General features: G+C 39.7%; 1 protein-coding gene across 1 annotated transcript in view; it reads right to left on the bottom strand.

Moving 5' to 3' along the window:
* Positions 1 to 15,879, bottom strand: part of tbx15 (T-box transcription factor 15) — an 80,898-nt gene that overhangs the window by 22,128 nt on the left and 42,891 nt on the right. The window contains exons 4-6 of the mRNA XM_052014277.1: positions 12,277 to 12,448; positions 5,197 to 5,364; positions 2,052 to 2,116 (exon numbers count right to left, since the gene is read on the bottom strand). Of these exons, the coding sequence (XP_051870237.1) occupies positions 2,052 to 2,116; positions 5,197 to 5,364; positions 12,277 to 12,448 (405 nt within the window). The remainder of the gene's footprint in view (positions 1 to 2,051; positions 2,117 to 5,196; positions 5,365 to 12,276; positions 12,449 to 15,879) is intronic.

Raw genomic sequence — 15,879 nt, 5'->3', positions numbered from 1 at the left:
ATCTTGCAAAGGAGTATCATACGATAAACAACAAGCTGCATTATCTAGCACCTTTAATATATTGAAATATCCCAAGATCCTTCCCAGAAACACGATCAAACAAAATATACCATTGAGGAGATACAGGGATGGATGACCCAAAACTTGGTCAAAGATATATTCATTAAGGAGCATTTTAAAAAGAAAGAGGCATGCAGACAGAGAGATTTGGGGAAGGAAATCTGGGTCTTTGGACCTGAGTGGATGAAAACATGTCCACCAACAGTGGAATGATTAAAATAGTGGGTGAACCAGAGGCCAATATTAGAGATGCTTGTTGGCCTTGTCAGAGGTTTAAGGACACAAGGAAGGATTGAGTAAATCAGCAATGGAGGGACTTTAAAAACAGGAATGCAAGTTTCAAAGCTGAAATATTGTTTACTTGGGAGCAAATGAGGGTCAGCAAGCACGGGGGTGATGGTGTATGTGATGGTGATTTAGGATGTGGACAGAGGTTATGGAGGCTGGCTGGAAGATAGAAAACAGCCAGGATTGCATTGGAAAAATTGAGCCCAGAGCTCACAAAGACACATGCAAGCATGTCAGGGCGAAATAAGGGGAGCCAGGAGTGGATATGGGTGATTCACAGATGTAGGGGACATGGTTGGAAGGTCAAATATAACACAACAATTGCAGAGATTGAGGATCAGCTTCAGATAGTTGTGAGGAAGAGGGATGGCATGAATGGTTAGAAACTTCAGTTTAGTTGGAGGAAATGTCTGCTCATTTAGTGTTGGATGTCGGACCTGCAGACTGACCATTTAGACTCAGTGTGGGAGACAGGACAAATGATGGAGAGGTGGATAAAGGTGAATGTGTGTAATCTGGTGCGTTGTCAAATGATGAGGGATAGAAATGAGACAAGTGGGAGAATCGGGTACCGATGGAAGCCGTGAAAGGCAGCGAAATCCTCTTGGGCTCTGCCACATTTTGATTTAAAATGGAGCTTTACTGCATCCTGCGCTACCTTACGGCACATCTGCACTTTAAATCCCTTTTTTTCCCCCCAAAAAAATAAATTTCGGAGAAAGTTAATTCTCCCGCCTAAGGAGGGAGCTTCGAGTGTACGCCAATACACGGAGGCCGGCTGATTACAGTTGGACTCACGGCATTCAGCACTTAACGGTATAACGCCTGTCTGCGGGATGAGCCTGGTGCTCCTCAGCCAAGTGTGATTGGTGGGTGCTGACAGGCGCTGGCCGCTGACTGCACCGATGTCGGTATTACAGAGACTCCTGTGTTTATACTTCAGTGAAAGCGGTGTTATTTCCGCCTAACTACAAGTACTAGCAGCCGCGAAGGGAACGCCAGCTTTATCCTAACATTGACATTTCTTAAAACCCTCTCCTGGGCTAGAGTGTGAACATGCAAAGGGCTGCGCTGTATCTGGTACCTAACCTTCGCTGTATCTGGTACCTAACCTACACTGTATCTGGTACCACTGCACCTACTGAGAGGAACAAACTGCGTCTTGTAACCCTGACATTTGTTTCCCAGTATATTCTGCCGTTTCCACTTTAATGTGCAATTCCACAAATGCTCTGTAAAGGCAGTTTAATACCAGGGCGGTGTTAAGATAGCTATTTATTCGCAAAATACTGGAAGCAAATCGGTAAAGATCGTGCAAATGCAAAAATTATTAATAATAGCACACAGCACATTCTGCATTGTAGTTTGCAAATTCAACGTAAATGATAACATGCGAGTTGTCGCAAACATCACTGCAGGATATGCCAGGAATCGGCAGTCGACAACACCGCCGCTTCTCCGCGGGCAGAACCGACTCCTGGACCCAAAGAATAAATATAAGCACGTTCATTTTAGTTTTCTTTAAAAATATGCAGATGTCTGCAGCGCTCCCCGAGTCTTTTAAGTGGCAAACATGTTTGACCATTGTCTGTAGCGCATGCATATCTATGGAGTTGGGAATGAAAGTTTAAAAAAAGCGCATTCCTCTATTGCCAGGTCGGAATTCTTTCTTTCAAAGTATTTGTTGAGCTTTGACTCCTCACCTGTTCCTGCCCGAGTCCCGGAATCCTTTCGCGAATGGATTTCTGTCGATCTTCAGCCTTGTAATCTGGAGAATAAAAGAAGAGATTCAAAGAGCGGTGAGATGATAATGGTTTGCAGAAAGGTGAACGCGGGAGGGCGGAGAGAAAAAACGCCCTGGTTTCCCCGGGAGAACAGATCGGGAAACATTCCACAGTGGATACATCTAATTCCGCCTTAAAACGGAAAACCTCCAAGATCAAAAAACAGTTCAGTAATAAAAGTAGTAAAGGAAATGAGAGTGGTAAATATTAATTCTTGAAAACAGCGTTATAATCCCGAAAACTAGAAGTTTCTTCGAGAAGTTGATTGCATTTAAAATATCATCTTATTCCTGCGCACTAAATTATTATTTTCAATTACATTAACATCTTTAACAGATTCGAATTTGTTCAGCTTTGAAATTGTTCAGGTTTCAGGTTTGCCGCGGTTAGCTGGTTAATTGTATTTTAAAAAGGACGTGGTCTAAAAGAATCTAAAACTTTAAGAATATTCACGATGGGGGTGTAATTTTGAAATTGATCATTGGAGAGCGGTTGGGAGACTGTTTTTCTTTTAAAAGAGAACGCTGCAAGTAAAACTCCTCAATCATTCCGAAGAATCTTCCGTTTACTGGGGCTAATCTTCGTCCACTTCCACCCTCCACACCACAACGTTCAGGTACGGAGCCCCGACTCTTCTAAGAAATTCAACTCCTGTATCGGGGAAAGATTGGGAATACTCTAAAGGTTAAAGTAGACATACAAGGCATACAGTGCCACTCTCAAATGCATTGGAAGTTCAGATGTAGAGTGATGGACTCGCTCTGCCGGGCGTACGTTGCCGAGGAATAGAATTGGGATGTGTTCAGAAACTGACAGTGCAACTCCCAAATCTGGTCCACAGTCCAGCGATGTAAAAGCAGCCTGGAGGAAGGAACTCACACCTGCTGTTGAGTATAATTGAAGTGTGGTGTCAAATTTGGTTTCAATACTGCTCAGCTCTCTCTTTGATCTCCTGGACACCGAATCAACATATGTAAATGTTTAAACCTTTTGAGAATTTAAACGCTGCATTGGTTGCTTCGAAAACTTATAAACCATTATCAACGAGTTGAGCTCCGGGCACTGGTAAAGACGCACAATTTTCTCCCTTGCGGAAGGAATGGAATTAGTCGACGGCTGTAACCAGGCTCAGATAACTAGAGTGAAGTGTAATAACGCAGAGTTTATTAACGTTAACTTTATCAGCCCGTCCATGGATCCAGAAAATACTGACTCGCGTTCTTTCCAACGCCCTCTGATGTTGTTTGTCCCTATTTATTGTTTAAAGGCGAAATATTGTTTCCTTTTGGAGGATGTGTGGTGCAATTAGAAACGACAGTTTAAACAGAAATAAGTAAAAATCTGTGGACTTTGAATAAAATAATTCAGGAGATTTTTCTTTTAAAAACAGATCATACATGTCAACTTAAGTTTTTGATTAGGATGAAAAAATCGGTTTAAAAATATTTCATTTAACGATTTTCCCCAGAAAGATATGAATATTTATCGTTTAAATTCACTAAACTCGCTTGGGCATTTTACAGCACAAACGCCAGCGTTAGCCATCTCAAAGAGAACACGCAGACTTTCTCCCGCATGTACAAACAAAAATTGTATTTGACCAGTCGAATTACTGGACTTGTTACTTATTTTCACTCATTAGAAATGGTCTTTTCAGCGGCTCGAGCCCGTACAAAAGACTTACCAAATGTGATTTGAAATAATTAATTAGCAGCCAATTTGAAAGAACTGTTCCAGGAACTGGTGGGACTTCAATAGTAGTCTTCTTTCTAATCACATATCTCGTGTTAGCTTAAATTTTGCCTCCATTTGTAAAAGTGGCGGCTAACGCTACATTTACTGTTGTGATAATACATATATTGCATTTAGAAAGTCGGTGGGCCACGTACATATTTGTGCTACCGGTTTATACAGGTAAATAACGCGGGAAAATTGGCAGATAGCAAGGAGCAGCAGCCCAGCGTCCGAGCAAAATTCTTCCCTGGTATGGGAATCTTTTGCTTTAAAATAGTCCAGAGTAGGGCTATTTTTAAACATTTTCGTTCAGGTTGTTTACAAGAACACAACGGTGTTGGAGAATATTTAAAAACAAGACATGCAGTTGTGGTTCAATCACTCATTCGTTTTTTTTATCTATAGCGCCAGGAGTTTCAGTGAAGACTGTGACTAAATATTTAGCAGATTTCTAGACAGTTTTTCCGCTGAAACACCAAAGACATTCCCGTTGGCCTAGATGATCGGATCGGGCAGACCAGGCCCTCTCTGACAGAACTGTGCCAATTACGTACTTTTATTTGTGTTTATGCTCCTCACCGCATCAGCGTTTCACTTATAATCACTTAACTACCTGCTATTTGAACAAAGCAACTCTTGTACGGTTAAAAATTATTGAAAGGGTCTGTAGCATGATCTAATATTCCTAAAATTAAACCAAACAGCTAACAATGCATGGAAATAAATCCACTGAGTTAATTAGTTAATTATTTACATATTCATGGAACAATTTACGCAATTTCCTGAGAAATGCTGAAGAAGTTCTTAAAAGCACACGGAGATAAAACGAAACTGCTGGAAATATACAGCGGCGGGGGTGGGGGAGACAGCTTTCGAGTTTCGGATCTATTTCAGCAACATATTCTTCATAACACATACCTCCACTCCTTCCCCTGATTTATATGTCTGAATCTTTTCCAAGCTGTACTCTGGAAACTATGTAGAATTATTCTATACATGAGGAAATTAGTTTTCCTTTATCTGTTTTGATTTAAACACGAAATGAGCTTTTGCTTCACGGTGATTCCTCTTGGGAAGAATTTTGTGTAGAGGGGCACTTAATGGCTTCGACACGCCTTTATGGACTCTTTAAATAGACTTGAAATCAATGTAAAGGCTTTCTTTGGAGGGGAGGGGGATGGGGAGAGTTATATTTTATCTTGTGACGACTGTACATCAAGGCACAGCACTACAGCAGACCAATGTTCCGAATCTCCCCCCGATCAGCATCCAAGAACTCGAAAGAAATCGCCACTTCTTTCTGCAGAATGTAGAGTGGTAGAAGACCTACCTGCTGGTTTTGATATGCTGTTACAGTGGTGAAGACCGTCTCTGGGAAAGTGAAAGTTTTCACCCCCTCTCCCCCAGGCACTGGTTTGGTTGGACACAGTTCGCTGCTGAAATCCTTTCGGATCACATGCACCCGGGGCTGATATTTGTGCATGGAATGAAGAATTATCTGTTAGGAGAACGAGGAGAGATTAGGAATAAAGATCATTATTTTTGAGTTAGCCAAGTAACAAAAAAATCAGCCAAATGTGCTTTAAATTACATCATGCACGGGCCGAAATGCAATCAAAATTTGAACAAAAGACACGCCGATTAAAACTTCACAAAGTGACGTGCGCTATACTTGGTTCAAACGGAAGCATTCCCAGACTTAGATAAACACAAAACGCACTGAATGTGTTCAAAGGCGTCAGTTTCTTTCAATCAATCTACCAAATTAGTAAAATGATCCAATAAAATAAATGGACATGTAATTGCGTTTATTAAAAACGTGTTTTTTTTAAACAGAACTCTCGCAGTCTGGTTAGAAAAGGGTTAAATTAGGAAAAAAAAACAAGTGGGCAGTCTTCTACTTGCGTTGTGGACCCTGAACTTAAAAAATGCACTGATCAATTGTGTGGGAAGATAACCCTTGCTTTCTTGGTGGATATAGCGGGCGCTCATTACTGAATTATATTGAGTGGGAAATACTTTAAAGCTTTAACTAATTCAACCCAGTTTTAGATCTCTTATTAACACAGTGATTAGTACTGGAGTGACTGATCGCAGAGTGAGTGCTAGCCAAATTAAACGGTTAATTGTTCAACCCTGCATTCCAGCCAGTTCTATTTTCAAGCGGACAGAAGCCTCAGTTCCAGACAGTCCGAGATTGTCCCACATAAAGATAATTAACACAATTCATCCATTATCTCGGAGCACATTTATAACTCTCGGATCTTTTTTGTTCTTAAAAAAAAATCAGTGTTGTATTGAAAAGGTCCCATTTTAAAAAAATCCTCCCAAACAGGCCGTAATACAATGGAATTGATTTTATATGTAAAGAACGCCCAACCTCGCTAGTAAATCAATTTTTTCCTGTATCGAGGTGAGAGAACACTATGTTCAATTAGGCCATGGAAAAGAATCTTGGTATTAGCTGCTTTATAACTTTTCCTAATTTGGTGCGTGCCTTTACATGATCATACCAATCGGACATGGAATCTCCTTATACATGGCTTTTGTACTCCTTATTTTAGTTGTATATCACCAGGGTACCATTGACTTTGCAAATTCACTTTACAATTCTTCTTGCCACAGAATAACCTCTCCTTTTCAAACCAGTGTGCATTAACATACAATTTGTCCAATTATTAGATTACAGTCAATGCATTTAAAAATTGCTATGTCTCTTCTTTTAGATCCTTTTTGCTGTAATTCAGTTATTCATTTTGTTAAAAGCAGAGGGTGAAATCTGTTTTTATTTAGTTATTCAGTCAGGGGATGTGGATATCAGCAGAAAAATCTTTATTTCCCTTTCAGGAGGTGCTGCTGCTCTGCCACCTTTGGTGAAGGTACCACTGCTTTGTTCTATAGACTTGGTACAGCTCAGTGACTTGCTTGGCCACTTCAAAAATAGGTTTTAAGAGTCAGATCAGGTAAGGAAAGTAGATTCCCTTCAATAAAGTACATCAGTGAATCAGATGAGTTTGTAATGACAAACTGGTAGTTCCAGTGCCATGAGCATATCAGAGCATGAAAAATAAAAGCAGGACCTTATCCCATGATTCCCTTCCTGTCTAAAAATCAATCTCCATCTTGAATTTACTCATGACTGGGCATCCACAGCCTTCTTGGATTGAGAATCCCAAAGATTCTGTACACTCCATTTCTGACTAACTGACTTTAATTTGAGACTGTTGCCCAGTTCTAGATGTCCCAACCACAGGAAATATCAGCTTTGCATTTAGCCTTTGAAGTCCCTAAGAATTTTGTAAGGTTTCAATGAATCAGTGGCTTGATATCTGGCTGAAATTACTGCATTGACGTTCTTCACCAACTTAAAGTTTATATTACAATTTTATCACATTCATTAATTGACCATAAAAATGTTTGCTCCTTTCACTTGGTGGTAAAGTGCTTTAAAATATTACTATTTCACCTCAGAAATTTGCTTTGTAATCCAAACCAGGCACAAGAAAATAAGGAGAATAAACTCCTTGTTTGAAGAAGTTGATGTAAAGTATATTAGAGTATTGTACTTTTACTTCAGGAACCCAGGTGTTGTACAGTTCAAAAGCAGGTAAGCATCTGTCCATGTGAAGTACTTGGCAGTACAGTATACTCTAAGGTTTGGTTTCAGATCTAACCACGGCAGATGAAAAAATATTCTGTTTCCATGTTGAAAGGTGTGATAGTACCATGTTTTTTAACACTGCCTCCTCGTTTCCAGAAACTGGGATCAAATCCAGTCCAAACAGAGGGAATGAAAGTTTCCTTTCTCTGGAAGAAAAACAAAATACTTTCCCTGATGGGTTTAATCAAACTCCTGTGAAACGAGTTCGGTAGTTCTTAGTCCAGTTCCAAGTTGGCTTATGTCCAGTGTAATCATCCCATTTAGAAAGAATAAGAAATTAGGAAAATGCAAAGATAACTTGCATTTTCTGCTTTTGTGCAGGCTTTAAATAATTCTCTTAATATATTGTTACACTTTTTACATTGAAGCAAGCTAGCTTTGGTTTTAAGCAAATGTGAAATGTGAAACACAACTGTGGTGAAAATCAAATGTTGGCAATCACATTATTTCATTTCAGTTTCACATTGGAGTTAAAATAGGCGTTACTGAAAAAAATATTTTAAAGATTTATAATAAAAAAAAGGAATGAATTTGTTCCAAGCATTCTTGGATTTTGTACAATTCTATTCCGATGTAGAACTATGTTTTCAAATAGTAAGAATCTCCTAGTACCTTTATATACTGAAGCTTATTCCCTTTAATACCACCCATGTTTGCCAGCCCCATACCTGTTAGGTCAGCATTTACTTTGAGCAGATCAACAAATGGCAACTTCCTGAACAAAGCCAACTCCAATCTGTTTGGCAAAGCCCTGCGCAGCACAATGTGTTCTCGCAGTAAATAGCATCACATGAAAGGACAGTACAAGCCCCACCCAAATTGCTTTGACAACCAGTCAAGCTAAGCCCCCAGGTTTAACTGTCTGTCAAACAACATAAATGTTTCTGAATGTCTCTAGTATGCAGAGCCATCCAAAAAATATCAAAGTTAATCACTATTATAAAATTGGAAGTGGACAATATTGCTAGATGCAAATCTAACATCAGAGCATAGCTGCAAAATCACCACCAAATATTTCCTGGGAAATGTAGGAGTATTCATGCATTTTTGTACAGGATTCCCAGCTTTCCTGACACTTATGATAGGAAATATCAATATTTCTGCATGGAAGTCACAACGTTTCTCAGGAAAATCTTGACCACTATGTGAAACAAGACCAGGAGAGTAGAATGTATCAAACTTTAGTTGTATAAAATTTTAGTTAGATGACATTTGGGGTATTGTGTGTAGTTCTGATCGCTGCTTAACGGGAAGGATGTGAAGGGCTTTGGAGAAGGTGCAAAAGAGTTTCATCAGAATGTTGCCTGGATTAGAGAGTATTAGCTATAAGGAGTGGTTGGACAAACTTGGATTGTTTTCTCTGAAGTGCCAGAGGCTGAGGGGTGACCTGAAAGAAGTATATAAAATTATGAGAAGCGTATATAGGGCAGATCGTCAGAGTCTTTTTTCCCAGGGTGGAAATGTCAAGTACCAAAGAGCATAGCTTTAAGGTAGGAGGGGGAAAGTTTAAAGGAGATTTACGAGGCAAGTTTATTATAAGGGAATGGTAGGTTCCTGGGATGTGCTGCCAGGGGATGTGGTGGAAACAGATGCAATAGCAAAATTTAATAGACATTTGGACAGGCACATGAACAGGCAGGGAATGGAGAGATATGGACTATACACAGGCAGATGGGACTAGTTTCAATTAGCATTGTGGTCGGCACAGATATCATGGGCCAAAGTGCCTGTTCTTGTGCTGTACTGTTCTATGTCTTACACAGTGTGTGCACACACAAACACAAATCTCTTCTGTCAAGGAAGTCTGCAACCTTCATCAAGGTGCTGTTCATGATATTAAAGCAAAATCCAGCAGGTACTGGAAACCCAAAATAAAACAGAAAATGCTGGAAATACCCAATAGGCCAGGTTTCTCTCAAACAGAGTTAACGTTTGATCAGAAATTCTGCCGAAAGGTCATTGACGTGAAATGTCAGCTTTGTTTTTCTCTCTACAATGCTGACTGACATGTCAAGTATTTCTAGTATTTTCCATTTTACTTAGTGGTCTAACTTGAAATTGTCCACCTTTATGTTTCTCTTTTATAGTTGTTGTTATGGTGAATAAGATTTGACTTCACTCCAAACCCCAATGGAAATAAATTCACAGGTTATAAGTGCCCACTGAGTTGGCATCAATTGGCATCAATGAGAACACATGCACAGAAGGTAACGGAGAATGGAAAACATCACAGGACTGGTACAGAGTGTTCTTCAGAAGTTATAACCCAGGCACATTTTGGGAATGGAAGATTTGGATCACATCTGGTCTCTGCTATTTTTGACCTTAGAGTGCTTGGTGCCTTCACCAAACGCAAAGCAGTTTAAGTTTGCAATTATTCACTGGCTGTCGGTTCTAATTTTAAAAATAGCTTTTAGTTTGAAAAGAATAGCAGCAATTCTGTTTCAGAAATGTGTAAATACTGCACTCTTTATCACTAATCATGTATAAATTTTTACAGTCTTCACCAAGACTATCCCACAAATTGTACAATAAATATTAATTTGGTAGTCAGAAATGACTCGGAGTTGCTTATGTTTTAATTTGTATATAATAAGATTGGGTAAACGTATATTTATATGGAAAATGTATCAAATAATGATAATATGCTAGTGATTGGTATATTTTGAAATGTTCATCAGATTTGTATGAATTCAGGTTTGAATTACTTTATTAGTCTCTTAAAGCTTTAACTTTCACAAACTGTATTTGAATGCTTTGACCTGGAAACAGGCAAGGAAGAACTATGTCTGGAAAATAAATTGTAAAATAATATTCTCTGCAGAATTACTTGATGAGAACTATGGAAATGAAACACCAGAAACATCAATGAAACTTTCAATTCTGTGGTAAAAGTTGGAGAAGTAATCCAGTGAAGAGTTTGCTATTGTGCTTATTTTTGGACTGTTCATCTACTGGTGTTCTGCCACCACTCCTCTTTTGCTGAAACTCACACCACGCCTCGAGATTCAACTTTCCAATGCACTCCTGGATGGCCTCCACATTCTACCCTCCCTAGACCTGAACTCATTCAAAAATCTGTTGTCTGTGTCCTAACTTGCACAAGTCCCATTCATCCAACTCACCTGTACTCACTGAACTACATTGGCTCCCAGTTAAACAATGCTTTGATTTAAAAATTCCTGTGGCTTTCACATCGCTGTAATCTTCTCCAGCCCTACAACTCTCCTGATACCAATGTTCCTCCAGTTATGGCTTTTTTATGATCCCCAGATTTAATCACCACTGTCAATGGTTGTGCCATCAGCTGCCAAGGCCATAAACTCTGGAATTCTCTCTCTAAATCCATCCAACTTGCTTTCTCCTTTAAGATGCTCCTCAAAACCTATTTCTTTCACCAAGCTAATGATCATCTGCCCTAATTTGTTGTACATGGCTCAGTGGGATTTTAAGAACTAAGGCAGGAGTAGGACATACATCCCCTTGAACCTACTCTGTAATTCAGTAGGATTATGATTGAACTAATCTTTCCTGTCCAGTCCCCATAACCATTCATTCCTCTACTGTCCAAAAATCTTGAAAATATTCACTGATTTAGCCCTCACAGCTCTCTTGGGTAGAGAATTCCAAAGATTCACAACCCTCTTCAAGAAGGAATCCATCTTAAATGGCTGACTCCTTATCTGGAAACTATGCCCCTGAGGTCTAGATTTACTCAGGAGGGGAAATATACCTCCAGAATCTACACTGTCAAGCTCTCTCAGAATTTTACATATTGCAGTAATATCACCTCTCATTCTTCTTAGCTCATTGGAGTTGAGTATACTCAATTATTCCTCATATGTCAACCTCTCACCCCAGGAATTAACCTAGAGAACCTCCTCTGAACAGCTTCCAATGCAAATATACCCCTCCTAAATAATGAGACCAAAACTGGAGCATTTGTGCTCCATACCCTTTCCAATAAAGACCAACATTCAATCTGCCTTCCTGATTATTGGCTATAAGTGCACGTCTCTACATCATGTACAAGGACACCCAGATTCCAAGGTACAGCAACACTATGAACCTTCTTTTCATTGAAACAATATTCTGATTTTCTTTCCTTGCTAACAAAGTTTATAATCTCACATTTGCTCACATTATACCATGTTTTTTCTCCCACCACTACCTTCAGTTAACCTACCTACATTACAACAGTTTTTGTCCTCCTCCTAACTTCTTTTCCCACCAGTGTCAGCAAATTTACTGCACACTCAGACCTTTCATCTGAGTAATTAATGTAGATTGTAGATGGTTGAAGGTCCACCACTGATCCCAGTGACATCCCATTAGTTTTAGCTTGCCAACCTGAAAATGAGTCATTTATTCCAATTGATGAGGAAGGATCATTATCCGGAAACATTCTCCATAGATGCTGCCTGACCTGCTGAGCATTTCCAGAAGTTCCTGTTATTTCAGATTTCCAGTATCAGCAGTGTTTTTTTTGTTTACATTTATTCCAACTCTGTTTTCTGCTGGTCATCTAGTTCTCTGTCCTTGTTGGAAAATGTTCTTGTGAAGTGCATTTAGATGTGTTGCTGGCTTCAGGAACTAAAGAAATATATATTCATGTTATAATTAACTAATGCCACGAGCCATTAGCTTGAGTATCCTTGCTTGTCTGTTGATTAACATTGCCCAAAATTGCAATATAAACATCACTGTGAAATGAAAGTAGTCTTAAAATATAAATTGCTATCTACATACATGTCCTTGATCATCCAATTCATTGTTTGTAAGTTTGAGTTTATCAAAGCTGATGACTTGTCGCATCCATGTGTCTCCAGATGCTAGAGAGTCTGGATGGATGTAGACTCGAGGAGGGACTGGTGAATCTGCGTTCCCTGCAACCATCCATTTTGAACTGTGATAAACGTATCTGCAGATGGAGAGGAAACCAGAGATCAGAAAACCTCAGCAGAACCTGGAACAATGCACTCCCAGTCAACTTCAATTCCCTTGGTTGGTAATTGAGGCTTCAAACTGTAACAGAGTCTCACAAATGAGCACTGGTGACTTGATCGTGAGCTCGTAAAATACTTAGTTAGGAATGTGGACAAACTGTGTTTGTTGATTATTGAAAACAATGATTACACTTATTTATACATGTGTTGTGTAGTGGTCACAGTATAATGCTGAGATTTTACTGGTAAGACTATGCCATCAGAGTTTTCTGTGACCACTACAGAAATAAGTTTATTGTAATATTGTCAGGATCAGTTACATGCCCTATTATTTACACTTGTCCCCTTTTACCTCAGGTTCCCCAGCCATCAAGCACTTCCCTTCAGACAGACACAATGACTAAGAAATGGTGTGGGAGGTAACATTCTGGCATGGGTAGAAAATCTGCTGCCTAACAGGTAACAAAGAGTAGGCACAAATGATTTTTCTCCAGCTAGCAAGATGTAACAAGTGATGTGCCACTGGGATCAGTGCTGGGGCCTCAACATGTGAATGACTTGGATGAAGGCACTGCAGATATAGATGTTAAATCTGCTGATTGCACAAAGATAGGTAGGAAGGGAAGTTGCAAAGAGGACATAAGGAGGTTACAAAGTGATATAGATAAGTGAGTGGGCAAAAGTCTGGTAAATAGTTTGTGTGATGTTGGAACACTGCATTGTGAAATTATCCTTTTTGGTAGGTAAAATAAGAAAGAAGTGTATTACTTAAATGGTGAGATACTGCAGCGCTCGGAGATCCAGAAAGATCTGGGTCTCCTAATGCACCATTCACAAAAGGCTAGTAAGTTGGTACAACAAGTAATTAGGAAAGCTCACAGTATGCAGTATCATTCTCCCTGTGTGAGGAAGTATGTTAATGCACTGGCAGCAGACCAGATAAAGGTCGCTTGATTGATTTCTGGAGTAGGCAGGTTTCCACATGAGGAAAGGCTGGACAGGATAGGCTTATATCAGGGGGAGTTCAGGAGAGTGAAAGTGGATTTGACTGAAGCATATAAGATCCTTAAGAGTCTTTACGGGATGGATACGGAGAGAATATTTCCTCTTGTGGGAGAATCTACAACTAGCGGTCTCTTTAAATATAAGTGGTCACCCATTTAAGACACAGATGAGGCAACATTTTTTCTCTCTGTATCATGAGTCTCTGGAATTCTCCTCACCAAAGAGTGATAGAAGCAGATTCTTTTAATATCTTTAAGGCAGAGGCAGATAATTGATAAGCAAGGGAGTTAAAGTCTACCGCAGGTAGACAGAAACACAGAGTTGAGGTTATGATCAGGAGGCACAAGAGACTGCAGATGCCGGAATCTGGAGCAACAAATAATCTGCTGGAAGAAATCAATGGGTTGAGTAGCATCTGTGGAATGAAAGGAAAGGATTGAGTCCTGATGCAGGGTTTCAACCTGAAACATCGACGATTCCTCCAGAAGATGCTGCTTGACCTACTGAGTTCTTCCAGCAGATTGTTTGTTGCTGAAGTTATGATCAGATCAGCCACATCATGAAGTGCTAAAGCAGACTTGAGGGGCCGACATACTCCTAATTCACAGATATGTATGAAATCTAAATCAATTCAATGCATTTCCAAGGAATTATGTTGTGTCTTCTTTTAAGAGACAACTTTATTTATTTTACATACACAGAAAAGGAGGTGTTAAAGCACAGAACTGGAGAGAGATATAAATAATGAGGCTGGAGACTGCTGTTAGAGATACTGCTGTAGGAAAACAATGTATTAAGGGGCATTCATTCATACCAAAGGCCACCCACTGATAGATTTGGAGCACAAGAATTACTTGCAGAGGGAGCTGGAAGAAGAAATGCAATTTTTGAGGCTGGCATATCAGTGAGAAGATGTGAAACATGCCAGTGACATCAGAATGCCAAGATAGATGGTTACCTTTGTACATAAGTTTGGTGTTCACCTATAAGAAAGTGAATCCAATATGAATGTTCATTCCCAGCAACACGGTGCAGATGGCATGCAGAGAATATCCATTTCCTTTTTACAGCACTTGTTCACACAACATATGGTTTAAGTGTAGTATGTCACAGTACTATGCTGCACATAATCACTCAATGTTAGGAGACGCATCAAGGTTAACCTGCAAAGGCCTGACACTGGTAAGCAAGTGGTTCGGGAATGGGAGTGTTGTTTGGGGCAATCATGCAGTTCCTGAAATCTCTGAAATCTGCTCTGACAGGTCAAAGAGGTACTCAGCTGCTAGAGGAGGCACAGGCCAGTCCATGAAGAGATCAGGCTGAAACTACTCACCTTTAAAAAGGATGAAGGTGCATTCACCTGAGAGGATTAGCTGGGGTGCATTTGGAGACATGATATCTCCCAAATATCCAGCATTTATTAATTTTCTTGCACTGATTTAATTTCATGATCCTCACTGTTCTCTCGAACAAGATCTCTAAATAAGAAAATCTTAAACTCAGATTGCATTATACATCTCTCTCCAGTCTGCCTTTTACACTTCATTCTCGATTTCTTTACCCAGAGGGTATAATGTGTAATGAATAAAATTAACTCCATATTAAAAGTAGCAGCATCTCTCAGAGAGTCTATTTTGATTAAGCAGATGGAACCTAAGCTCTCTGGAGTTTAGAAGATTGAGAAGTGACCTCATTGATATGTACACAATTCTTTAAGGGCTTCAAAGGATAGATGTAGAGTTGATGTTTCTCTTGGCTGTGTCTGGAACCAAGGGTCACAATCTCAAAACACAGGGTTGCCATTCATGATAGAGATGAAAAGAAAGTTCTTCACCCAGAGGCTCATAATGTTTTGGAATTCTCTAACAAGAGGGCTGTGGAGGTTCCGTCACTGACTATATTCATGTCAGAGATCTTTAGACATTAAAGAAATCGAGGCTTTTGGGCTAGTGCAAGAAAGTGGTACTGAGGTAAAATATTAGCCATGATCTATTGACTAGTGGAGCAGGCACAAGAGACTGAATGGCCTATCCCTGCTTCATTTTCTCATGTTCTTATGTACAGCAACATTGATGTGCACATATATGGTGTCATTAATGTCCCAAAGTGTTTCACAAGAGTAGGACCAACCAAAGTTTGACTCTTGGTCAAAGAAAGAGATGTTAGGAGGGGAGAAGAACAGCTTGTTCAAAGAGATGCTTTCAAGGAGGATGTTAAAACAGGGAGAGAATGATGGAGGTGATTGTGAATGGCCTTCAAAACTGAAGGGACATTGCAATGGCAGTTGAGAGGACTGATATACAAGAAACTGTGAGTTTGGGAAATGCTAAGTTTTCATTGGTAAATGGTCTGGATGGTTTCAGGGATTGGGAGGTGGAAGGCCAGAGGAGACATAACTTCT

This window comes from Pristis pectinata, chromosome 4 (assembly GCF_009764475.1).
Source record: "Pristis pectinata isolate sPriPec2 chromosome 4, sPriPec2.1.pri, whole genome shotgun sequence".
NCBI lineage: Eukaryota > Metazoa > Chordata > Chondrichthyes > Rhinopristiformes > Pristidae > Pristis > Pristis pectinata.
The sequence above is the reverse complement of the archived record's forward strand: the minus strand, read 5'-3'. Positions and strand labels throughout refer to the sequence as shown.